Source organism: Podarcis muralis, chromosome 15, assembly GCF_964188315.1.
Source record: "Podarcis muralis chromosome 15, rPodMur119.hap1.1, whole genome shotgun sequence".
In the NCBI taxonomy this organism is placed as follows: Eukaryota; Metazoa; Chordata; class Lepidosauria; order Squamata; family Lacertidae; genus Podarcis; species Podarcis muralis.
In genome coordinates this window covers 42,992,867-43,017,409 of record NC_135669.1, presented here as the reverse complement: position 1 = coordinate 43,017,409, position 24,543 = coordinate 42,992,867, and the positions used below count along the sequence as shown (strand labels likewise).

The following is a 24,543-nucleotide window of genomic DNA, read 5'->3' as shown; positions in this document are numbered from 1 at the left end:
TTCCAGACCTGCCTCATTGCTCAATAAATGTCCCATCTGCCTTTGCCCAAATTCCTGCTGGGCCCCCTTAATTGGAGGGGCAGTTTGAGGGGCTGGTTAAATAACTGAGAGTGAGTGAGTATGCATGTTGCAGCTCTTCCTAAAGCTGGCCCTTCTGAGTTCGTAGCTCTGTTCCTACTGTGCTTTTTATTCCATCAACTTCACAGGGTGGCAAATATAAATTCCGCAGGGATTCCATCAGAAGACATCTCTACCTATCAAGAGCTGTTCTCTGTTGGGGACGCTGCAGTGTGTGAGAGACTATCCTGATTTTAACCCACTTTTCCTTTTGCAGGTGCAAGTGCTACTCTACTATTTACAGCACACGCCCATCTCCTTTGCCGAGCTCAAACGCAACGCACTCTACTTCTCCACAGACGTGTAGCCCCGGGGCCCTGCAGCCACCTGCATTTTTCTAAGCCGAGGGGCGCAGCACAGACTCATGAATCCGAGCACGGATCCTGCTGAGAATAACGTCGCTGCCCTGGAACCAGACGCTGCCCCATACCTCATGGGACGATTTTGTATCAGCCCCACACCCTTCTTTCCCCCCTGCCCACCTCCCAGCACAGTAGTCCACGTCTCTCGTACTTCTCGTGTCCAGGAGTCATTTTTATGTCCCATTTCTTGAGCAGTGGGAAGGAAGCGAGCGACGGATGAAGACACAGCCTCTTGTTTCTTCCCCAAAATGGTTGCCGCCTTCTGGGTCCAACAGAGTTTCGCTGCAGCCAAGTCCTCTCCTCCAGCCGGCCTCGCCACCCGCAACAATGCTTGATCTTTTCTGCTCCCTGCCTTTGTGGCCTGCATGTACGCTGCTTGCTTGGATTTTCCTGCTTTTGGAGGCTTAAGGAGGACACCAAGGGCTCTTCCCCTCGTCCTGGTCAACCTACATTCTCTTCGCTTTTGTCTCGCCTGACAGACCTGGTTGCTGAACTCTGCATTCTTTTACCCCAGCTGGCAGGGCTGAAGACAGCAGCATTTTCGTTTTTAAAAAGCCCTGCCTATTCCAGCTCCCTCCACTTTTTTTAATGCTGGGGGAGCCTCTCGTCCTGTGACTCCTGTGCCTCGGTAGGCTTTGTAACTGTGCATAATGTGGGGGGGGGGGTAAAGCAGCCATCTTCCTGTTTTATTCTGTAAAAAGGTTTTAATAATGAACCTTGATGGCAGGAAAGTGAAGAGAAAGTGGCTGCTTGCTAGTCTTAGATGTGTGTGCGTGTGGCAGAGAGTGATACCTACCTCCCCATCCCCGCTGCCCTGCTGTGTTGCCCACAATCACTTTATTTATGGTTAGATTCTCTTGGGACTAATTCAAACTTAATCCTTAGAAAGGAAATCAGATCTTAATGCGGGCGAGACTGTCCTGCTCCCCACCCCTGAAAGGATTATTTGGCTGGCCGAGAGGAAGGCTGGTTGCCTTGTGGCCGTGCCTCTTGCAGGTGGCTCTCGCTAGCCAAGCCTGGCCAGGGAGCCAGCGGGTATTTCCTGCTCCCACCTCCTCCACATGGCTTTGATCCAGCCCAGCCATCCGCCGGGGCTGTTGGGCACTTTTCTTCCAGGAGGGTGTCTGGAAAAGGGGCCGTTTCTCAGTGCTTCACGCAGCATGGCTTACAGGGTTCAGCTAAGGGAGACTCAGGTTGGATGTGAAAGGTGTCATTTCAGCCCTTAAGAGCCTCCACCTGCACCCCCCATTTCTCTCTTTCTGCGAGAGATCGGGCGAAGCAGCCGAGGAGAGTGCAGCCCTCCAAAGGAGTGGGGGCTCTGTGTTCCCGCTTGCCGCCCCACTCACACACCCAGGTGCCAAGCAGCAATCCAGCAATGAGTTGTATTGGCAAGCTAGACAGCCCTTTGTTTCATGGAGAAGTCCCCCGCCCTCACAAGAGAAATTACTTCCAGGCCTGCCCCCTCCACGTTAAGTGACTTCGGCCACACTTTCCGCCCAGGACAATGGAATGTTCTGTGGCTCACCCTTCAGGGACCAGAAATATTTTGCTGGCCAGAGTTGTTATTTTTCGGGCCCTCCTGCACAGATCCTTGTGGGTCTGCATCTACCTTTATGTATGTGTCTGTGGAAGCTGAAGTCATTCCTAAGCCAGAGCGCCTCCGCGCACTTCTGAGTGTCAGAATCTGATACCAGCATAGCCAGCCCCCCCCCCCCCGACAACTGCACTTGCTCTTTTTTTCTGATGGTGAGGAAGGGGAGACTGGGACTCCTGGAGCTACAGGTTAGATTAGAAACTGTATAATTGATATTTGACTTGTTTAAGGATATATATTATATATATATATATATATATATTTTTGGTTGTGTTCCGTTGCAGGTTTTTTCTCCCCTCTCTGTAGATGACAAACTTTAAATGGATGTAAACCATGTGAGGAGATTAAAAAAAAAAAAGTTAATAAAATGCAAAGCCCAAACATTTGCACAAATTACTTCTTGGGTGTTTGGTCTTTCTATCTCAATCAGTGTTGAAAAAGAAAAAGATCTGGCGTAACTAGCTTGGACACATGACAGGAGTAATAGTTCAATTGGTAGAGACCCTGCCTTAATCCCTGGAGAGCCACTGCTGCCAGTCAGTGTGAGTGAGATGTGGGTGCCCAGTGGTCTGACTCAGTAGAAGTCAACAGCCTAGGCATCTAATACATGAGCAGCCAATGTGCGGCCCTCCAGATGCTGCTTAACTAAAACTCCCCTCACTCTTGACCACTAGCTAGGCCGGACACTGGTGCTGATGGGAACTAGTTGTTCAATAGTACCCAGAGGTACCACTCTGGCTCCTCTTGTTCTAACAGCTCCCCGATCTATACCACCTTCCGCCCCCTTGCTCATAACTGTAGTCTAGCTGCATTTCCCCTCCTGTACAGGGATTATGCAAGGGAGAGGGAGGACCATGTCTTGCACATCTAGCTATGAGCACACCTGTACCACATGACAGAATTCATGCAAGCAATTGATCCCATGCCCTTATTAGGGGCTATTGCAGCTCAATAAGCGATTCTGCCAATAGGAAGGGGGCTGGCAAAGGGAAATAAAGACGGGGGAGAGTGGGAAAGCTTAATTATTCAGCCTGGGAAACAGCAATATTTCTCCTAGGCAACTAGGGCCGTTGCCATGGGAATGCCAAGATGGGTGCCTGGTGTGCTTCCATCCTCCTGTTCGGTGTCACTTCACAAACCAGCTCTGAACACACGAGTGCCCCTCCTCCCCCCGGTTTGTGATCTTTTAATTACAATTTCAAAGCAAGTCCCAGTGGTGGTGCTGATTAGTGAGAGGGTGCAGAAGGCCCCAGGTTCAGTACGCAGCATCACAATTTGCTGCGGGGGGTGGAGAGCACGCAATATGATGCTGGCCTTTGTCTGATGCAAAACCAACCCAGAATGCAGATTTAGAACCTGCTCTAGAAAAAATAATTTAGTGGAGGGAGGCGGTGAGTCTTGAAGGCAACTTCCTTTCAGTCTAGCATGAAAAGAAGCCCCTCGCCTTGAACCAGTGATGCTAACTGAACTTCTCTCACCTCCAAAGACACAGCTGGGCACATTCAGCACCAGCCTATGCACTGACAAGCTATAACTGCCTAGTTTAAGTAGATCATCAAGAAGTCCCACCTACCTGCTGCGCTGCCTCACTGAAGTCCTCTGGAGACCCCCAACAGTGCTGTACCGGATTGGGGGATGAGAGGTCTCCCTGATGTAGTTCTGCAGTTCATAAACCATCCAAGTTCTTTGGTGTTTTATTCAACTTTCTCTTTTAAGACGCTTCAGCCAGTTGGAAGCTTGAGCTCTCCTGACAAGCATCTGTAACATCTGCAGGGGACAAAACCCTACTTTTTCTTGGTCACTGGCAGAGTCATCCTCGCTTTTCTCCTAAAGGTCTCTTCCCAGAATGTACTGTAGTAGGGAGAGGGGCCCTAGGGTACCAAGCTTAGTGTGGGAGGCAGGAGAGCTGCTTCCAGCTTTACACTGTCTGTACCCAAGAGAATGTACTTTACTCCTTGCTATTCGTGTAACAGGAATCTACATATAGCCTCACTACTGGATCCTTCTAACCCAGTACACCGTTTCCAGCAGTAATCAGCCAAACGTCTCTGCAATATGCACAGGCAGGAAATGAAAGCAACAACTGTGCCCTGCTGTTTGACGTTCAAAGGTATACTGCCCCTGCAAAAGGAGGTTCTATGTAGCGAACATGACTAATAACTGTAGAACGATCTCGCCTCAATGAATTTGTAGGTGTCAAGCTCCATTTCAGACATCTAATTTAAATTTGATATCCATTGACAAACAACTAACCACAGCATCTAGGAAATATTGTTCTTGTTTCATTAGCATCAAACACTTGACAAGGCCTGGAATAAATTAAATCTTTCAATTTTCTCCTGTATCCGACATAGTCATGAAGCTACGAGCTTGTGTTTGTAGCAAGTGCTGACACGCTGTAACAGCTTTTATGCTTGCCACAGCAAATGCATACACTTAGCAGAAGGAGTTGACAGAATACAGGCAGTCCTTGGAATTAACACCTAGTCGTACCTCTCCAACGATGTTTGAACAACACTTTGCTTAGATGACTCGCTGACTCTGCCCACCGGCTGGATGCATATCCTGTTTTCTAGGACACAGCTCTCAGAAACCTTTCCCCTTTCCTTAATCGGTTGTCAGGAACAGGGAAGTGAGTTGGGCCAGCTGTCCTGCACAGTTCACATCAGAAGGTCCTCCTTCATTGGCATCAGCTGCTACCGTAAGTAGTAGTCAATCACTGCAGAGAACGCAGCAAAGCCCCCACAGCCAAGGACCCCGGCTTTCAGGCCAGCTGCAAGGCGAAAGCAGAAGGCAATCAGCACAACAGCAAATAATCAAGTTTCTTTCCTGTAGCTAAGCCTATATTGTTGGCGGGAAAGCAAAAAAGATCACTTCCACTAGCAGGTTTGGTCCCAACCCCTTGTAAAATATTCCTTTTATTTCAGCCCTACAGAGGATGACCTGAACCAGGTCCTGGCCCTAGAAACTGAAGCACTCAGTAAGATCAGAAGCAACAACTCCTGGCTGCAAACGCAGAGATGGGATTCAGGTAGCGCCAGCTGTCTTTCCCTCTCAAAGAAGTTTAAACCAATCGGACCCAACATAACAAGCTTAGCTAGAAGCTGTTCAGAAAACCATTTAATACTCTTAGGGAAGATTAACACTCTTAATTTTTAACTTGCCCGGCTCTATCTGGCTCAGTGTGGTTTACACCGAATGGCAGCAGCTCTGTAGGTTTTCAAGCAGGGAGTCCTTTTCCCAGCTCTACTTGGAGATTCCAGTGGAGACTGAAACTACAGGCCATCCTAAGGATTGAACCCTTAGACCAAGGCAGAGGTTTTCCATCCATGATCCAAACAGTCAGTTGGGAAAACACCACCTGACTGAGCCACAGCATCTACAGTGGCCACAAGTCAGCTTATAAGGACAAAGCCCTGTATAAACAGAAAAAAGCACCTGTCTGTTAGCGGACGGTCATCAGAGAAGGGATGAGACAATTCACCTTCAGCAAGCAGTTCCAGCACCTTGGAGCAGGCGCTAAGACTAACAGCACAATTCTAGCCATGTCTACTACAGTAAAGGTAAAGGTAAAGGTACCCCTGCCCATACGGGCCAGTCTTGACAGACTCTAGGGTTGTGCGCCCATCTCACTCAAGAGGCCGGGGGCCAGCGCTGTCCGGAGACACTTCCGGGTCACGTGGCCAGCGTGACAAAGCTGCATCTGGCGAGCCAGCGCAGCACACGGAAACGCCGTTTACCTTCCCGCCAGTAAGCGGTACCTATTTATCTACTTGCACCTGGGGGTGCTTTCGAACTGCTAGGTTGGCAGGCGCTGGGACCGAGCAACGGGAGCGCACCCCGCCACGGGGATTCGAACCGCCGACCTTTCGATCGGCAAGCCCTAGGCGCTGAGGCTTTTACCCACAGCGCCACCCGCGTCCCAGCCATGTCTACTACAGTAAGTCCTACTAAATTCAGTGAGGCTTATTCCAAGTTAAATAGGGCCAGGATTGTAGCCAGGCGTGGGGAACTTGTGGTCCCCCAGATGCTGTTGAGCTCCAACTCCCATCAGCCACAGCTGCCACAGCCTAGGATAGGAGAGGTGGGAGTTGCAGTGCAACATCCTGCTCTGTGCTATGGCTCATATTACTTCCTGGCCATAACATTTAGGACCAGTAGAACCTGCAGCATTCTGTCTTTATCAGGATCCAAATGAGCCCAGCAACTGCTCAACGGCAACACGACTCACCCCGGAAGCCAATGGCCCCTCCAGTAATGCACCCACTCATCACGCTGTTCTTCCAGTCAGTCTTGCCTCGATACTAGGGAAATGAGAAACACAACATCAAGACCAGCCACATGAACCTCTGCATACAGCACCAATTCTAAACCACTTAGGCCCCAGATGTCTGAAAGACCACCTCCTCCTACGGACCCTCCTGAGTGTTACTATTGGCAGAGGGTGCTCTCTTGGTCCACTGCCCTTGAAAGTTCAAAGGGTGGGGTGGGCTGGGAGAGGGCAATTTCTGTGGCAGCCCCTAAGTTGTGGAATTCCCTCCCCACAGAGGTGAGCCAGGCGCCTTTTGTATTTATTTCATACAATTTATATACAGCTTGATTGTAAAAAACCAAAAACAAAACACCAACCCTCAAAAGCTTTTGTCATATGCTGAAAATCCACATCTTTCAGGACCCACCCTATTCTTGCGACTAATTTATCTGAAACTGTTTTTAATATTTTATCTTGTATAAATAGTTGTATCTTGCCCAGGGCACCTAAGAAATACTGTAATAATCAATCAATCAATCAATCAATCAATCGCAACAGCAGCAGCAGTGCTGCTTTTGTACTGTTGGGTGGGGAATAAATCTAGTGGCTTGAGATGAGAACATGAGAGTTCCCCTGCTGGGTCAGATCAAAGTGGCCAACTAGATGAGATGGCCCGGTGGGAAGACCACAGAGATATTCAGGAGTGTCACTTTTAGTCATGCATACAGTGCTACTGAAGACTGTGACTTTCAGGCTGGCATGAATGACAGCTTACAGTGTAAGATGTTATATTTAAATAAGAAAATCATTACAAAAAACCAGCAGATCAAAGCCGGAGAGTTACTCACAGACTCCACCAGGCATTCAGTGCAGGAAAACATGGCACCGACAATGGCAAAATTCTTGGCGTAGGACATCCCTCTTTGCCCCATGTCTTTCAAGACCTCTTTGGCTGTTGGCGTGCGGTATGGATCCTTGGGGTCAAACCCCACATTGGTATCGATGCCAGCCGTGAACACACCAAAGGCACCTCCCAGCACAAATCCTGCCAAGTAAACAGAAAAGTTGGCAAGGCAATTAGCAGGGTGACAGGCTCCAAATTCCATTTCAGTGTTGTTTCTCAGAAGCTTCCTCATCTCAATTTCAAGCCACTCTGCTCGGACACATGAAATCAGGGGAGGCCTGTGGCCCATCTAATTCAGCATCCTGTTCTCACAGGGGCCAACCAGATGCCTCGATGGGAAGCCCACAAGCCAGGAGCATAGCTAGCTGCTCGGGCGCCCGGGGTAGCGCAAATGCCCTGCACCCGGAGGCGGGGCAAGCCAGGGCAGAGCACGCTGTGCGAAACCTTCACGGAGGTTTTGGGCAGCGCAGAGCCTGCAGGTACCCGAGCCGCTGTGTCACTCCCCAGGAGAGATGTGTGGCTTGGGTGGGCTGCAGGCCAGGCTCCATGGTCACCCCCCTCAGTGATGTAACCCAGGGTGGCCCGCACCCCCTTCCTACACCCACCGCTACAAGCACAAGCAGGACCTGCGTGCAACAGCACTTCGCTCCCCACTTCTGTTTCCCAGCAAACTGGCAATCAGGGCCATACTGACTCCGACAATGGAAGGAAAACATAGCCATCAAGGTTAGTAGCCACTGATCACATTTACCCTCCATGAATCTGTCTAAACCTCTTTTAAAGACATTCACTTTGGTGACCATCCCTGCCTCTTGTGTGAGTGAGTTCCATAGATTTGCTATGTACTGCGTGAATAAGGCATTTCTTTTGTCTGTTGTGAATCCTTCAATGCTCAGCTTCATTGTAAGTCCCGGAGTTCTAGAGTTATGAGGCAAACTTTTCTCTCTCCACTTCCTCCATGCCATGAATAATTTTATCTATCCAGCGGCGTAGCGTGGGTTGTCAGCACCCGGGGCAAGGCAAGTAATTTGCGCCCCCTCACCCGTGGATTTGCGTCCCCTAACCTGTGGATTTGCGCCCCCTAACCCGTGGATTTGCCCTAACCCCAGATGTTACGCCCGGTGCGGCCGGCCCCCCCTGCACCCCCCACGCTACGCCACTGTATCTATCTTCTATCATGTCACCATTGACTCGCCTTTTCTCTAAACTAAAATGTCTCAAATGCTGCAGCCTTTCCTCATGGGGCTGTTGCTCCATCCCCTTGATCATCTTGGCTGCCAGTTTTTGAACCTTTTCCACATCTAAAACATCCTTTTGAACCATACACAGTGCTCCAAATGTGGTCGCACCATAGATTTGTATAAAGGCATTATTATATATACCAAACATCCTGCCACTTAATGCTTTGCAGCTGATGAGCCAGCTAAAGAAAAGTGCATTCATTAAATGTTTAATAAGCAAGTGCACAATTCTTCATTACTATTATTGAGCTCTAAGTGCTCTAAAGCAGGCTTCCTCAACCTTGGGCCTCCAGATGTTTTTGGCCTACAACTCCCATGATCCCTAGCTAGCAGGACCAGTGGCCAGGAATGATGGGAACTGTAGTCTCAAAACATCTGGAGGCCCAAGGTTGAGGAAGCCTGCTCTAAAGTGCCATACAGATGCTTTTCTATACCACTAAAGGCTCAATAATAGCAAGGACGTATTTTTTGACGGCTTCCAAATGGGCATGCCTTTATGAATGACACTGAAACTCTCCTGCTTCTTTATCAGCCACAAATATATTGTGGGCCTGCAGGAAAACTTTTAATAGGTCTTGCTATGCCATCGCTAATAATAATTTACGCAGTGCTCTTTTCACTTATGGTCGTTCTTGCAACAACCCTGCAAAGTAGGTTGGTTCTTCATAGCCCCAAGTTGTAGAAGCAGAGAGATGCAATGCTATAAAATAAATATATTCACAATTATTGTTATTACGGTAACCACAAATATGCAGGAACGCATTTTCACAAGGCTTGCTGTGCCGTTGCTAATAAGCATTTTATGCTCTTTTTCCTTGTGGCTGTTCTTGCGACAGCCCTGCAAGGTTGTTGTTGTTTAGTCGTGTCCGACTCTTCGTGACCCCCTGGACCAGAGCACGCCCTGCAAGGTAGGCCAGTGCTTATTAGCCCCAAGTTGTAGAAGCTGAGAGATGCAATTAAGTTTATTATAATTTTTATACCCCAGCAGGATGAGCAGGGTATAAAATTATTATTATTATTATTATTATTATTATTATTATTACACCTCTCAGATTCTACAACTTGGGGTTAATAATAAAAATTAGAAATTTAAAATAATAAAACAGAGAATAAAAATCCATTGTTATTCACCACAAATGTAGCTGCACCGACGCTAATGAGCATAACGGACGCATGCGCTCTTTATTTAAGGTCTTTCTCACGACATCCCTGCAAGGTAGGCCGCTGGGAAGGCCCGAGAAGTAACTTTTCGCAAAACCAAAAAAAAAAAGAGACGCCCCACCGCCAAACGAAACCCCTCTTTCCCTTCCTCCTCACCACGACCTACCCCCGACGCAGGCCAGCGCCGCCTTGAAGCCGCAGCTCTCCATGGCCCGCTCGACCATCTTTTGCTCGGGGCTCTTGGCCGGCGCCGGGAAGCCCCCAAGGGCGGCCGGGTCCAAGGCCCTCGCCTGCCTCGGCCCGCGCTTCTCGCCCACCAAGTGCTCCAGCAAGAGGCTGTACTGCAGCGCCCCGGGGGGCACCGCAGCTTCGTCGGGCCTACTCGGGCCCGTGGAAGATGAGGCCGCCGCCATAACTGTCCGTTCCCCGCCTCAGAAAACCAAGACTACGGCTCCCGTCATGCCTTGCACCGCAGCGCCCGGCTCTCCCAATAGGATTCGTGCTGCCGAGGCTCACGGGAAATGTTGGCCGCTCGGCGGTTTTTTAAACGCAACACTGCGCAAGCGCCGCCTCTCACGCCGCTTGCCTCCGCCGAAACTACGACTCCCGGCATGCACTCCAGGCGCGTCGCTCTGCGGGGATGGCCTTAAGCAGCATGGGACGTGTAGTTTTCTGGGGCGGTGGAAGCGCTTGACTTGCGCGAGGTGGCCCCCTGCCGGGCGTGCTAGGAGCCGTTGCATAGGAGAGAGTTTGCAAAGGAGGACCAGACGGGAGCATCTTTGGAAGGGACAGGTAAGTGTGCTCCAGGTGAGGCGGGCCTAGAGCTGACGGGTCCTTGAGGGCTGCTGCTGAGGGAGAAAAGAGGCACGCGAATTGTGTAAAGGGGCTCCCTGATATTGCAGAGGGGGGCTGAATTATTATACCATATTATATATGCAATTAATAATTACATTATTACAATGCTGTATTGAGGGGTGGGGTGGAATTGTCAAGGCTGTGCCTTGATTGCCAACTGACCAAGTGTTTCAGCCATTGCACAAATCAGGAATTTGAATAGTTACTTTTTTATTTATTGCTTTTGTGTCCCACCATTTTCTCCAAGGAGTCTCCCTCCACCCCAGCTCTAATTTAACCCCCACAACAACCCTGTGAGGTTGGTTAGGCTGAGAAGCAGTGGCTGTGGCCCAAGGTCACATCCAGTTTGTTTCATGGCCAAGTGGGGATTTGAACCCTTGTCTCCCAGGCCCTAGTCTGCTACTCTGACCAACTATATCATAATATCTGGGTTGTGCTATTTTTATCTGACTCTCCATTCAGTGTGGCTCCTCCATATCCCTTTTTATCCTCGCTAAAACTTTATTAGGGGGGTTAGGCCGAGAGGTGGCAGTTGTTCCAAAGCCAAGGTCACTCAGTAAGCTTTGTGGCTGAGTTGGGGCCTTTCTGGGCCTAGCCTGATGCTCTAACCCACCAGGGCCTGTGGCATAGTGAACTTTTAAAATCTTTAAAGTACCCTGGGGCTTTCCTGGAAGTTATGATAATGCTTGATTGTGGTTAAATACAAAGTGGCTGGTTGACAATGTATTATTATTAATTAAATTTGTATACTGTCCTTCATAACATAAATACATTGACTGGCACACCAACTCTAATTAACAGTTGGGGGTGTGAGGAAGACTAGTGGCTCAGAAAATAAGTATTTTCAGATACTTGAAGGTGGTTTGGAAATGAGCCGGCCCCTGAGCAGTTGATTTGGGATGTTGCGAAAGGCCAGCAGATCAATTATTTAATATTTTTATTATTATTGTATCCCACACCCAAGGAAGAAGCAGTTGTGGGATTTCCTCCTACAGTTGTTGACATCCATGTCTGGTGAAACAATGGGGTGAACTGAAGTCAGTGCTATTTTTCTAGAAAAAGAGGTGCTGGAACTCACAATGAACTCCTCCCTTGTCTTATAATGGCAATGGAACCCACCTGAGAGGTGCTGGAACTGAGTTATGGTGGGAAAAATCCCTGGGTGAAGTCAAGCTGTTGAATAGTTACAGCGTCTGCTGTGGCTGTAGAGACTGATATGGGAGAGATATGTTTTGTTGTAGCTGGGGCAGATGGAAGGCGTCCGGTGCTGCTGCTGCAGATGTTGTTTCTTTTTGTGCTCCTCCCAGCGGTCATTCCTCCTCTGGTCACTGCTGTGGATATACAACTTGACCATTTTGTCTCCAGGCACTGCAAGGGCACATGGCAGGACAGGCCCATGCAGAGTGGGGGGCGGCTGGGTACACTTGCCCCAGATCTCAGGGGGCTCAGTTGGTCCCCCCCCCCAACAAGCTCTGCACAGGCCTGTGACAAAGGTAGTGTTGCCAGTCCTTTCTGTTGCGTTTGCAGACAACTTTGTACTGCAGAATTGGTCTGCCGACAGGCCTACTCCCTAAAGCCAGCTCTCCATAGACTACGTCCTTGGGGATCCTGCCATCTTCCATTCTGTGTTGCTTTGTGTCCCTCAAGTGTCCAAAAAACTTTGCCAGCTTTACTGTGCATCTTGACTTCATCTCAGGTGCAAAATGTCTTACGCCACCCCTGGAATAACAGGTTTTCATAGTGCACTTGTTTTCACGTTGGTGAGTAAGCAGATGTTGTAGGCTTTTGAAATGCATGCCAAACCTATTTAACCCAAGGAAATAGTGTGGAATGTGATGGCTCTTTCTCCAAAATGCCTCCCGCATCCGTCTCTTGTGGCACCAACAGTTGCAGGTGCTTCATTCCAGCTCAGATTTCTTGTCCATCTAAGCCAATATTGTCCACTCTAACTGGCAGCAGCTTCTGATCAGTGCCGGCCCTTCACATTAGGTGTGAATATTTGATGTGAGGTTTAAAGCTTCGTAAGTTCAAAAACATATTGCTAGGTAGGTTCCATACTATGGTGACATGATAGAAGGTTATAAAACTGTACACGGGAGAAAGAGAAAGTGGAAAGAGAAATATTTTTTCTCCTTCTCTCATAACATTTGAATCTGTGGGCATCCAGCGAAGCTGAATGTTGGAAGATTCAGGGCAGATTTTAAAAAGCTTATTCACACAGAGCAGAGTTTAACTGTGGAACTCCCTGCCACAGGAAGCAGTGATGGCCACCAACTTGGATGGCTTTAAAAGAGGATTAGACAGATTCATGGAGGGGAGTTTTATTGATGGCTAATAGCCAGATTGGTCAGAGGCAGGAATGCTTCTGAATACCAGTTGCTGGGACCCTCAGGAGTGGAGAGCGCTCTTGTGGCCTCTCTGATCCTGCAGGCTTTCTCGGGGCTCATATTCTATCGCTGCACATGTGACTTTTTCAAAGAAGTGTGTGTGTTCCACTGGAAAGCCTTGCTGCGTTACATAATTCGGCCAGTGATGCTGCTCTAATGTGACATTTGCCTGCTCAACTTGGAGAGGAAAGGCACACTGTTCCATCGCCACGCTCGCTTGGAACTGCCGGTGAACCTGTCCTCCGTTCGCGAGCGTGGCGTTCTCCTACCCACCCTGTGCAGAAGAATGATCGTTTCTCTTCCCTGCTCCCCCTTTAAATATCCCGTCACCATAGCGACTGCTGGAACAGGGTGCCTCGCTGGCAGGCGGGTGCCAGCCTTCCCTGAGCGGCTATGGCTGTTGTGGCAGAAATAATCGGTTTGCTATTTTTAATAAAGTGTGTTGAAGGAGGCGTGATTGACAGCTTGGCCCAGGGGTACCATCGCAGGTGGGGAGGAGGGAGGTTATCCCTCAAAGCGAGGGGGGCGTCACTGAACCACGAGTAAAACGGAGGTTATGGATTGGGGCCTGGGGCTCAGCGGTGGACCATGTGCTCTATGCATGCAGAAGGTCCTTCGTGAAAAGGATGCGGCACAGAAGCAGGGCAGCTTGTTCAGCCCCGGGGCCACATTCCCTTTCTGGGGGGCGGGGGGTGTCACATGCCAGAGGTGGGTGGGGCCAGAGGCAAAAGTGGGTGGGGCAAGAGATGTAAAATTTAGCTTTGTATTGCAGGCTGTCTAGGGGAAACCTAGACAGCATCTTAAAAAGCAGAGACATCACCTTGCCAACAAAGGTCCATATAGCTAAAGCTATGGTTTTCCCAGTAGTGATGTATGGAAGTGAGAGCTGGACCATAAAGAAGGCTGATCGCTGAAGAATGGATGTATTATGGTGCTGGAGGAGACTCTTGAGAGTCCCATGGACTGCAAGAAGATCAAACCTCTCCATTCTGAAGGAAATCAGCCCTGAGTGCTCACTGGAAGGACAGATCCTGAAGCTGAGGCTCCAATACTTTGGCCACCTCCTGAGAAGAGAAGACTCCCTGGAAAAGACCCTGATGTTGGGAAAGATGGAGGGCACAAGGAGAAGGGGACGACAGAGGACGAGATGGTGGGACAGTGTTCTCGAAGCTACGAACATGAGTCTGACCAAACTGCGGGAGGCAGTGGAAGACAGGAGGACCTGGCGTGCTCTGGTCCAGGGGGTCACAAAGAGTTGGACATGACTAAACGACTAAACAACAACAACAACATTGCAGGCTAGCTTCCACACACTCCTGCACACCTCTGATGGGAGGGTGTTCCACAGGGCAGGTGCCACCACCGAGAAGGCCCTCTGCCTGGTTCCCTGCAAGCTCACTTCTTGCAGTGAAGGAACCGCCAGAAGGCCCTCGGAGCTGCATCTGTATGAACACTTGTCTGTCTCTCAGCCCTGGATGTCTCCCTAAGCTCTTAACGCTCAAGTTCTCTCCAGAGAGGTGGTGCTTTTGGTTATGCAACAACGCCGATCCCTCTCTTTCTCTCCCTGAGCAATCCAACTCAACTCTCTTCCTCTTGGGACTTTTTGCTCTCCATATGCCCTTGGATATATTCTGCCTGCCCACCCCGTGCCAATTTCTCCTGTTTCGTGTCTTTGCTTGCTCCACCCACGCGCCATGCCCATTGTGTCGGCGGGTCCGAAATCCTGAGGAATCAGCAGTTCAGCTTGTGCGACGACGCAGGGGAAGCCGGCTGACGACTCAGCTGTTTTCTTTTTAGCTGGGCCCGGACCGCTGAGCACCCTCGGAGGCAGACACGCTGTCGAACTTGGCAGGATCCGCTCCAAAGTTTCCTCGCATCAGTAGCTCCAGGCAGATCTTATTCTGTAGCCCCTGCTATCTCTTCAGGCCACAAGGACTGGGAGTGGATAGTTTATTAGTGGTATTTACAGCCCCAGCATTTAGCCCTCAAAACGACCTGTGGTTTAAACTGGACTGTTGCCTCGTCTTCTCCCAGCTCGGAGGCTGCAGTCAAAGCGGGATCAGGGCCTTCGTCTCGCCGTCTAATTATGGGCCTGTCCAAACATTGTGGCTTCCTTTTCTTTCCCTTGTGATTATGGCCAGTGTTTCTGAAAAGAGTCCACGTCTCCCTTCCCTGCCAGCGTCCCTCAGTTTCTCTTTCTGCGAGCTAAGCCTTGAGTGGTCAGAGCAGATTCCTGACCCTCCCCGCTTCTGTGTTGTGAATCCAGCAGGCATCAGAAGCCGCCTTTATACCAAATAAACGTCTAGTCTAGATTCCCCCCATTCTTTTTTTAACTGGAGATGCTCTCAAGAAATTGAACCCAGGGCCACGCCAGGCAGGCACTCTGCCTCTGAGAAACAGCCCTGTCCCGTAACAGCACAGTAAGTGGCTTTATGCTGTTTAATAAATAATAAGAAGAAATAATAATTTTTTATTTATTCCCCGCCCTTCCCGGTTCAGAAAACCGGGCTCAGGGTGGCTAACAAAAAATTTAAAACACTTAATTGATGCAACATCATAATAATAATAATAATAATAATAATAATAATAATAATAATATATTTATTTCTATCCTGCCCATCTGGCTGAGTTTCCCCAGCCACCCTGGGCGGCTCCCAATCAAGTGTTAAAAACAGTACAGCATTAAATATTAAAAACTTCCCTGAACAGGGCTGCCTCCAGATGTCTTTTAAAAATAGGATAGCTGCTTATTTCCTTCACATCTGAAGGGAGGGTGTTCCACAAGGTGGGCGCCACTACCGAGAAGGCCCTCTGTCTGCATAATACAGTATAAAATGTGAATAACAATAAATTCCGAACTCACAAATCAATTTAGGGGGATAATCCATCCAATAAACATTAGATGATCACCAGGGCTAGCTGGCTAAATTAGTCCTATTTGGGCCAGCGAGGAGACCAGGGGAGAATTAGCTGTGGGATCCCAGAGCGGGTAATCTTCATAAAAAGGAGGGAAGGGAGGGGAATAAAAGATCAGGCTAAGTTCAAGTTGAAAGCCAGGTGGAATAGCTCTGTCTTACAGGCCCTGCAGAAGGAAGTTAAATCCTGCAGGGCCCTGGTCTCATGGGACAGAGCATTCCACCAGGTCGGAGCCATCACTGAGAAGGCCCTGACCTTGGTGGAGGATAATCTGACTTTCTTAGGGCCCGGGACCTCTAAACTATGATTATTCATGGACCTTAATGTCCTCTGCAAGGCATACCAGGAGAGGCGGTCTCGTAAATACGAGGACCCTAAGTCCATCTAACTCAGTATTGTCAGCACTGACTGGCAGCGGCGCTCCAGGATTCTCTCCCCCAGCCCAGATCTTCAGACAAGGGGACATTCCCAGGTTGAACCCTGGGACCTTCTGCATGCAAAGCAGGCATGCTCCCACTGAGCTCTTCCCTTGGGAATAAGGGTTCTAGTCCTCATGGTTCCTAGCGTGAGGCGGATTGAATCGGAACCTAGGACACTGCCTTATACTGAGTCAGGCCATTGGTCCATCTAACTATGCTGACCGCCAGGAGATCTGCTCTCCTGGGTTTCAGCTGGGGGTTGATCCCGGGGGCCTTCTGCATGCATAGCAGCTGCTCTGCCGCTGAGTTGCGCTCCTCCTTCTGCCTCATGGGGGAAGAACGCCCTGCTCCTTAATTCTAAATATGCGGTTGCTCAGTATGGAAGGAATGGCATGCCTCCATTCCTTGGTCATCTTACACCCTATCCCAGCAACGATGGGTCAGGCAATTAATTAATCTGTTAGCCACCCGATACGGGGCAGCTTCTTGCAATCAAGCTTGCTTAAAACGGCCACCCATATTTAAGAGATCGTGGCATAAAACACCACCCTCCGCAGGGCAAGCAGTGACGGACACATAACAGCAGCTAGTAATTTTAATAACTGTTTTGTGTGTGTGTGTTTTAAAAATGTTTTTATATTGCTGATGAGAAGGCAACGTATGAATACTTCAATGACAGAAATACCAAATCAGACCATAATAAATAATCGCAGAGACGGGATCGAGCGGCAGTAGCTTCATTTTGTTTGAGGTTCGTCCGTCTGTGGGAACGCAAAGCCAGCAGATTCAAAGTGTGCAAGCTCAGAAGGAAAAGGGGAACAGTCTCCAGATGAGCAGCGGCTTCTTCTTTCTGCCCCATGTTTCTCAAGCACTTCTCTTTTTCATCATTCTGATGATGATGATCATCACTATTATTATTTCTTTCCTCTGGCTCGCTAAGTGCTCTCTTCCTCTTTGGGGTGGGAGGGGAAGCTTAAAAGTGGTTGTGTGGAAAACCACCCTGCGTCCAAAAATACAAGGCTTGGAAAAGGCAGCCAGGAAGCCAAGAGCTGCTTGGCGTTCTTTTGTAACAGCTCCCTTGAGCCTAAAAAAACTGATTCCCTCCCTCCTTGACTTTCTCCGCTGGCAGAATAATGGAAGGAGCTGTTTTCACAACTCCCTTCCACTGTGTTTCTGTTTAACTGAAGCTCTTAAATTAGCACGCTGCAGGACAGCGGGGCAAAGGAGGAGAAGGTGTATGCTTTCTTTAATGAGCGAAACTTAGGTTTCTAGTCCTCATGGGTGCAGACATAAATCTTTTTTTTAGCCCACCATCAATTTTAATTATTAATACCTGAGGGGTTGTTTTTAACTCTCTTTTTATTGACAGTTTTTTTGTTTTATTCCTTTTGTGGAGCGTTTTGAATTTTGTTCGTTGCACAGTAGTTTGTTTGTTTTTTACAGCCAAGCAGTATATAAATCTTGTGAAATAATAATAAAATAAAATAGATGTACCTTTGACCACAGTACAGTTGACAAACAGGGTGTTGCAAAAACTTCTTTAAAAGGAAACACAGATTTTCCGTCACAGAAGCCCGCATTTCGTCGACTGTACATGCATTCCACAAATTATCCCCACTGGCCCTGTTTCCTGTCACAAGGAGGAGGCAGCTGCTCTGCAAAGCAGGTTGGCATCTTCCCACCTACCCCCCCCCCCCAAAAAAAAAATTCCTTTTCTTATTACTGGGAATCTTATTTGACAAGCTTTCTGGCTCCTTAGATTTCTCTAGGAGTCGCCTGTCTGCTTTCAAGGGCACATCTGCATCCATGAGGACTAGAAACTGAAACCGGCAGAGTGTCTCCTTTTACAAACACAACAGCAGAGCTTAAATTCTCCAGAAAGCGTAATTCTGCTCGTTTTAACTGTTTTTAAATAGTTATGTCATTTTGCAACCGCAAGTCACTCGGGGCTTCCTTTGGTGGCAGTGATGGGCAGAGGCTGATCTACACTGTGACCAATCTCCTTAGGTAGTTCGTAGAATCAAAGAGTTGTAGCCTTGGAAGGGACCCCAAGGGTCATCTAGTCCAACCCAAGTCCGGATTGGCTGTTGTGTGTCTTGGCTTCCCTGTTCCTTTTTCACCTCGCCATCTGTGCTCTCATTTCAACCAGAACTTTTTTCTTTGGCACCACGAGTCGCGCAGCAGTGAGGGATCCCAGAAGGACCCTTTCTTCCTGTTATTCCTTCCTGCCTGATGCTCTGAGCAGCTCTGGGAGATGGCTGGATATAGCCTCACCCTCTCCATTTCCCACAATGCCCCTGGTCCGGCATCACCCTGAGGAATTGTGGGAAGTTTCCTTATCACCTTGTCGTTCGCCTTTTCTGAGACTGGGGTGGGGGCGGGGAGACAGGCTTCAGACCCCACAAGAGGGGTGGGACCTCAAACTCCACCCTCCGCCACCGGCCCTGATCCGCATCTTGCCCCTCAAGCGTCCCGAGTGAGGAGGTGAACCCCCCACCAAGAGGCTGGTCTCCCCAGAGATCCCTTGAAACACAGAGCCTTGGGGACAACCCTCCACTGTAGTTGATCTTCAGCCGCCCAGGAGCACCAGAAGAACTTCTGCCTAGCACACGGAAGCGCCTTGGTTCTTCCCAGCCTCTCCCTTGGTCCAAGAGAGGGTATGGTGGCGCCTCTTGCTAAGCCAGCCTTGGGGAAGCTGGCTAGGGAGGAATCGGCTGGGCTGTTTATAGCTGTCCGCCACATAATTGTGCACAGCTGTCTGAAGTTAAGCCCTCTCCACACAGGTCCCTTGCTGTCTTTTTTAGCATGGAAGCTGGCAATTTTTTTAATAATTCGAGAGAGCGCAAACAGCCTGGCATGATAGATAGAACCAGCTGCTCTCCAGGACACAGTGGTGAGAGGGAGATAAGATGTCCTTTTTTTGAGTCTGGAGTCTTATTTAGGGTCGGAATTAAATACAGCCAAGGAAGGCGTGTAGCTCAGGGGCAAAGTGCCTGATCTGCCTTTGTTCAGAATCATGAGGACTAGGATCTTGGGATAGCTGAGTAGCTGCTTCGATGCAGAAGCCTGCAGGTGTAATTGCCAGGCAGCGATAGGAAAAAGGGCCCCATAGGATCCTTGCTTTGTAGAAGCACTTCTGCCAGCCTTCGGGCAGTCGGCCTTGATCTTGCCCGTCGCACAAGTTAATCGGGATCTGAGCGCCGGACAATGAGGTCAGCAACCCGCTCTTGTGCTTTTGTGTGCCTACGCAGAAGAAAATTTCTCCTGCACGCAGAGCCTCTGTGAAGCTATCGAGGCTAGGTAGCCTTTGGCTAGGCCTGTCCTCTACGATTTTGACATCCTGTGGCAATGAGTTCCACAGGTTAATCCCACCCTTGCGTGCAGAAGCACTTCCTGCTGGTCAGTCCTGAATCCAATGGCCAACCTGGATTTCTAGCATTAGAAAAGAGCGAGGGGACCTCCATTTGCTCTCTGCCTCTCCAATACAATTGTCATTGCATGTGTCTCTATCATAAGAATAGAAAGCTTTTCAGAACCTGCCTGGGATCGAACTTGGCACCTCTTCTGCATGCAAGCCATGCCCCCCCCCCTTTGCAAAGGGAATCCGTTGCCATGTTCATCTGAGTCACCACCGCTGAGTGTGTGAGACACGGAGCAACGCTTACAGGAAACCCAAGCGCCTGCCTTCTGCACCGGGTTATAACAATTATCCTTCTGGCTCTGCCTTTGTCTTGCTGGGACCACCAGTGGCCCTCCAGGGTGTCGGACAGAGAAGGGTCCTTTGAATCTGGGACCTAAGACCATAACAAGAGCTTGCTGGGTCAGGGCAGTGGCCCAGCCAGTCCAGCATCCTGTTCTCCCAGCGGCCACCCAGATGCCCGTGGGAAACCTGCAAGCAGGATTCGAACACAAGAGCAACTCTCCCTTCCTGCAGTTTCCAGCAGCAGGTATTCCAAAGCATTGCTGCCTTCACTATGGGGGCACAGCCTAGCCACAAATTTGCCTCTTTTAAAGCCATCCCAGTTGGTGGCCATCCCTGCCTCCTACTGGAGCAAGTTTAATTTTGTGCTGCATGCAGAAGTCCATCCCTTCCACTTTGCAGAAATCTAACACACACACACCCCCGAAACTCCTCTGGTCCAGGTAGGCTCCCTGGCTGGTTACCCCCCCCCCCTTCCTTGCAGCCCGCTAGTGAGCTGCCTTCTGCCTGTGTGTGTATGTGCGTACCGAATGCCCAAAAAAGAAAGGGAGGGGGAAGAAATGGAACCACCACCCTCGTAAGCTTCCGTCTGTGAATCATTTCTCAAGCAGCCGCTCTCTCTCTCTCTCTCTCTCTCCTTCATTGCAATGTGGTTTTCCGACCAGAGAAGCTCCACAGAGTTCTGCATTCTGAGTCTGGTGTGCAGATGCTGCTCAGGCGAGGCTGGAGGCGGACAGCACTCCTGTTGATGCAGCAAAGAGCGCGATCCCACGGCACAAGTGAGTCCCCCTCTCCGCATTTTTAAAATGTTATTTATCGGCAGGGATGGAGAGATCCATCTCTCCCTCTTTCTCTCTCTCTCTCTCTCTCTGCCCCCCCCCATGTGTTTTCCCAGCTGGTGGGGATTCCGAGATGCTTTAGAAATAGCCCCCTATGGGGCAACGGGGTGGGGGTGGGGAGCTGGACCGTAGGTTATCTCCCCTCCCCAGCCTCTTGAGCCAGCACCCTGCCGGAAAAAGGCTGCTCGGCTTCTGGTTTTTCCGAGACCTTCCCGCGCCCTTCCGCTGGATTGCAGAGAGAGAGAGAGAAACCTCAGAAGACGTGGAACGTGGCTTCCCTTTTTCCCTGCAGAAGCTGACATGCTTTGCAAAAAGATAATATTATTTCGCCTCCCTGTGTCTCCTGAATCTAGCAGAGGCTCCTGTGCATGTGTGCTTAGCCGGATTAAAGGACCTGCTGTCAGTTGCTCCCCCCTCCCCACCTCTGCGGAGTTTCCTTAGCGACAGAGAGTCTCTCAGCTTCGTGCAAAAGCATCTCTGGATCAGACCATCTCAGCCAGGCTTTTGCCTCCCCAACAGAGCCGGGCTGGCGCTCCTAGGAAGCCCAGGGGCACAAATGCAGCAAGTCTCCCCTCTTCCACTCCTTTTTTGACTCTAGCATCTGGGGGTACACTCTCTCTGCACCTGGAGGCTCCACCTGAGTTTGGCTTCTCCCTCCCCTGGAGTTTGCTTAGCAACAGCAACCCAGGAGCATTCTCCAGGGCTGCTCTGCTACGGATTGCCTGGAATGAGGAAGGCTGAGAAAAGACAGGTGGTGGTAGTTTTAGCTCAATTCAGGAGACGAAACAGGTGCCCTGCAGGAAGAAGGTTCCAGGTTCGATCCCCGGAAAGGACCAGAGAGAGAGGAGGGAGATTGGGGGGGGGGGTAGGGAAACCTGTCTCTGGGATGGCAGAGATTCTGTCTGCAGCAGATGACATTGAGCTGCATGAATAAACATAGTCTGGTCCGAACATGGGAAGCTGCCTTCTGCTGAGTCAGACCACTGGTCCATCAAGCTCAGTACTGCCAGCACTGGCTGGCAGCTGCGCTCCAGGGTTTCAGAAGGAGGGACAATCCTGGCCCTGGGATTGAACCATGCAGACTCTCCCCGTGACCTACAGCCCTTCCCCTAAAAATAAAATGAGATTCCAGGCCTTGTGGTGAAGAGCTGGCTTAAATGAGAGCATAGGAATCTGCCTCACGCAGAGCCAGACCAAATAAAAGCAAAGCACAAAGTCCTTGTGGTTCTGAATTGAGGGGCTGATTCGAAATACAAACACAGGGAGGTGCTTTACATTGAGGCAGAACATTGGCCCAGTATCTAGCTCAGTATTAAGGACACTGACTGGCAGCAGCGTCTCTCCAGGGTTTCAGGCAGGGAGTCTCTCCCCCAGCCCTACCTGGAGACACCATCAGGGATTGAACCAGCGACCTTCTGCATGCAAAGCAGGTGCCCTGCCACTGAACTACAGCCCCATCCTCCATAGTCTGCAAAATAACTAGTTCCCAGGGTTCCTTTTGGGGGGGAAGCCCATCATCCCCAGATCCTTCCTCATGCTGGGCGAGGGCCAATGAGAGTTGGGAGCCCATCTTGTCCTCAGTTCAAGGGTCTCATGTTCTCCTCGCTCCCACAAGAGGCAGTGGCAGCCACCAATTTGGATGGCTTTAAAAGAGGACGAGACACATTGTTTTAATGTTGTATTTTAATCTTGTTTTTAAGTTGTATTTTTATCAATTGTTTTTATACCTGGTGTTAGCTGCCCTGAGCCCGGTCTTGGCTGGGGAGGGGGGGTATAAATAAAATTTATTATTATTATTATTATTATTATTATTATTATTATTATTATTATTGGAAAAGAAGTCTGTTGATGGCTCCTAGCCACAGTGGCTGTGTTCTGCTTCCACGACTGGAGGTAGTAAGTGCTTGTGAACATCAGTTTCCTGGGAATCGCAGGTGGGGAGAGCTGCAGCGGATGCCCAGGTCCTGCTTGCTTGTTCGCTATCCGTGGGGTGCAGTGGGTCAGTGTGTCTGGCTGTTAACCAGAAGGTGGGTGGTTCGAGCCCACCTCGGGGGCTGGACTAGATGACTCTCAGGGTCCCTTCCAAATCCATGATTCTGGGATCACGTCACTTCTAGGATTCTGTGTGCACCTGCTTGACCATTGTGGGAACAGGAGGCTGGCCCAGGTGGGCCACTGGCCTCATCCAGCAGGCTCGACTTCTTCTGTCGCGTTCCCAATGGCAGCAGGCGAGAAAGTGAGGGGGTATATTGCAAAAGCAGCAGAACTGAAGGCAGGAAGGACAGGGAACCGGCCAGGCTGGCTTGGGGGCTGATGGGATTTAGAGTCCAGCAACATCTTCAGGAATTCCCCTTTGCTGTTGAATGGGTCACAGCACGTGAGCAGATTCCTTGTGTGGGCAGCAATGCCTGCCCTCTCCTGTCAGCCACAGATGGCAGCTAATATGAGCCTCCATGTGTAAGGGCAGCGTCCCCAAGATTGCCAGCCACCGTAGGAGAATATCCAGTGACTTCGCGTCTGGCTGTTGCGCTCCCCAAATCCGCCTGCTTGGCTACTGTGGGGAACAGGATGCTTGTGAATAGGGGAGCCTTTGGCCTGATCCAGCCCAGGCACTTCCAATGCTCTTATTGCACTGAGTGAAAGAAGGAGAGGCTATTCATCTCCCCACCCACCCCTCAAATCATCTTTGTTTTATAGTTTTTTCCCCTTCCAGCATTCTTCGGTTTTTGGGTGCATTTTCTTATCACATTAGACCATCAGAAGAGAGTCTGGGTGCTGGATCAGGCCCATCTAACGCAGTATCCTTTCCCCACAGTGGCCAGCCAGATGTCCCAAGTGGGACCTCAGCACAAGAGCAGATCTCTGCCCACTTGCGATTTCCAGCAGCTGGTATTCAGCACTGCCTATGTCTCCTAGAGCTCTAGGGATCGTCTGATGAGGTCGATTGGCAGAATAATAGAATATTAGATTTGGAAGGGACCGGCAAGGGTCATCTAGCCCAACCCCCTGCAATGCAGGAGTCGCAGCTGTAGAATCCCTGACAGATGGTCATCCTGCCTCCACTGGAGAAGATTCCTCCATCATCTGAGATAGTCCATTCCATGCAAAAGGAATAGGAAGGAGAGAGGCCTTTTCCTTGCGATGTATTAAGATTATGTAGAAACCTGGGTTCAAATCCTTTATTCACCCACTAAGGTTCCCAGGTGGCCTTGGGCCAAACCTCAACTTTTTAACTTTTTAATCGTATGTGTAGTGAGTAGGGATGGGGGAGAAGAACTCAGTTTGGTTCTCATTTTAACACAAACCCACCTGAACCAATAAAAGGTAAAGGGACCCCTGACCATTAGGTCCAGTCGTGGACGACTCTGGGGTTGCGGCGCTCATCTTGCTTTATTGGCCGAGGGAGCCGGCATACAGCTTCCGGGTCATGTGGCCAGCAGGACTAAGCCGCTTTTGGCGAACCAGAGCAGCGCACGGAAAGGCCGTTTAGCTTCCTGCCAGAGCGGTACCTATTTATCTACTTGCACTTTGACGTGCTATCGAACTGCTAGGTTGGCAGGAGCAGGGACCGAGCAACGGGAGCTCACCCTGTCGTGGGGATTCGAACCGCCAACCTTCTGATTGGCAAGCCCTATACGCAAACCCAAAAATGTCTCTCTTCGATGTAATCCACACTCTTCCCAACTTTGCGGTCCTGTTCTCCAACCAGAAGTACGGTAATTGCTGTGGGATGTTGCAGCGGCTACTGGGATAGGTGTTGGTAGGTTTGTGCAGTGTTGTTCTCTTGTGGGCAGGC

At 49.9% G+C, this 24,543-nt stretch overlaps 3 protein-coding genes across 10 annotated transcripts in view; 2 read left to right on the top strand and 1 right to left on the bottom strand.

Moving 5' to 3' along the window:
* ABR (ABR activator of RhoGEF and GTPase) overlaps nt 1–2,469 on the top strand; it is a 118,015-nt gene extending 115,546 nt beyond the window's left edge. For all 5 annotated transcript variants that reach the window (XM_028707587.2, XM_028707588.2, XM_028707589.2 and 2 more), the window contains one exon: nt 335–2,469. In XM_028707587.2, the coding sequence (XP_028563420.2) occupies nt 335–424 (90 nt within the window). In that variant the 3' untranslated portion in view covers nt 425–2,469. The remainder of the gene's footprint in view (nt 1–334) is intronic.
* A 1,866-nt stretch (nt 2,470–4,335) lies between these two features.
* TIMM22 (translocase of inner mitochondrial membrane 22) lies at nt 4,336–10,087 on the bottom strand. Its single transcript, XM_028707602.2, has 4 exons — nt 9,798–10,087; nt 7,174–7,370; nt 6,305–6,377; nt 4,336–4,846 (listed from the first exon to the last, which is right to left on the bottom strand). The coding sequence occupies exons 1-4, from the start codon at nt 10,042–10,044 to the stop codon at nt 4,770–4,772; spliced, it is 594 nt and encodes a 197-aa protein (XP_028563435.1). The 5' UTR covers nt 10,045–10,087; the 3' UTR covers nt 4,336–4,769.
* Nucleotides 10,088–10,333: 246 nt separating this feature from the next.
* Nucleotides 10,334–24,543, top strand: part of SPECC1 (sperm antigen with calponin homology and coiled-coil domains 1) — a 109,402-nt gene continuing 95,192 nt past the window's right edge. The window contains exons 1-2 of one of the 4 annotated variants that reach the window (XM_028707580.2): nt 10,334–10,423; nt 20,574–20,687. The gene's annotated coding sequence lies outside the window, so the exon portion shown is untranslated. Of the gene's footprint in view, nt 10,424–20,515; nt 20,688–24,543 lie in introns of those variants that run through there. The other 3 variants (XR_003703835.2, XM_028707586.2, XM_077919781.1) reach the window with 3 other exon arrangements.

Bases quoted from the DNA above. Each gene is read 5' to 3' on its own strand.
- TIMM22 (XM_028707602.2), bottom strand. From the start codon at position 10,044: ATGGCGGCGGCCTCATCTTCCACGGGCCCGAGTAGGCCCGACGAAGCT. The intron at 7,371-9,797 runs GTAGGTCGTGGT...TTTACTTGGCAG, and splicing joins GGCGCTGGCCTGCGTCGGGG to GATTTGTGCTGGGAGGTGCC. The intron at 4,847-6,304 runs GTGAGTCGTGTT...TTCGCCTTGCAG, and splicing joins AGGGGCCATTGGCTTCCGGG to CTGGCCTGAAAGCCGGGGTC.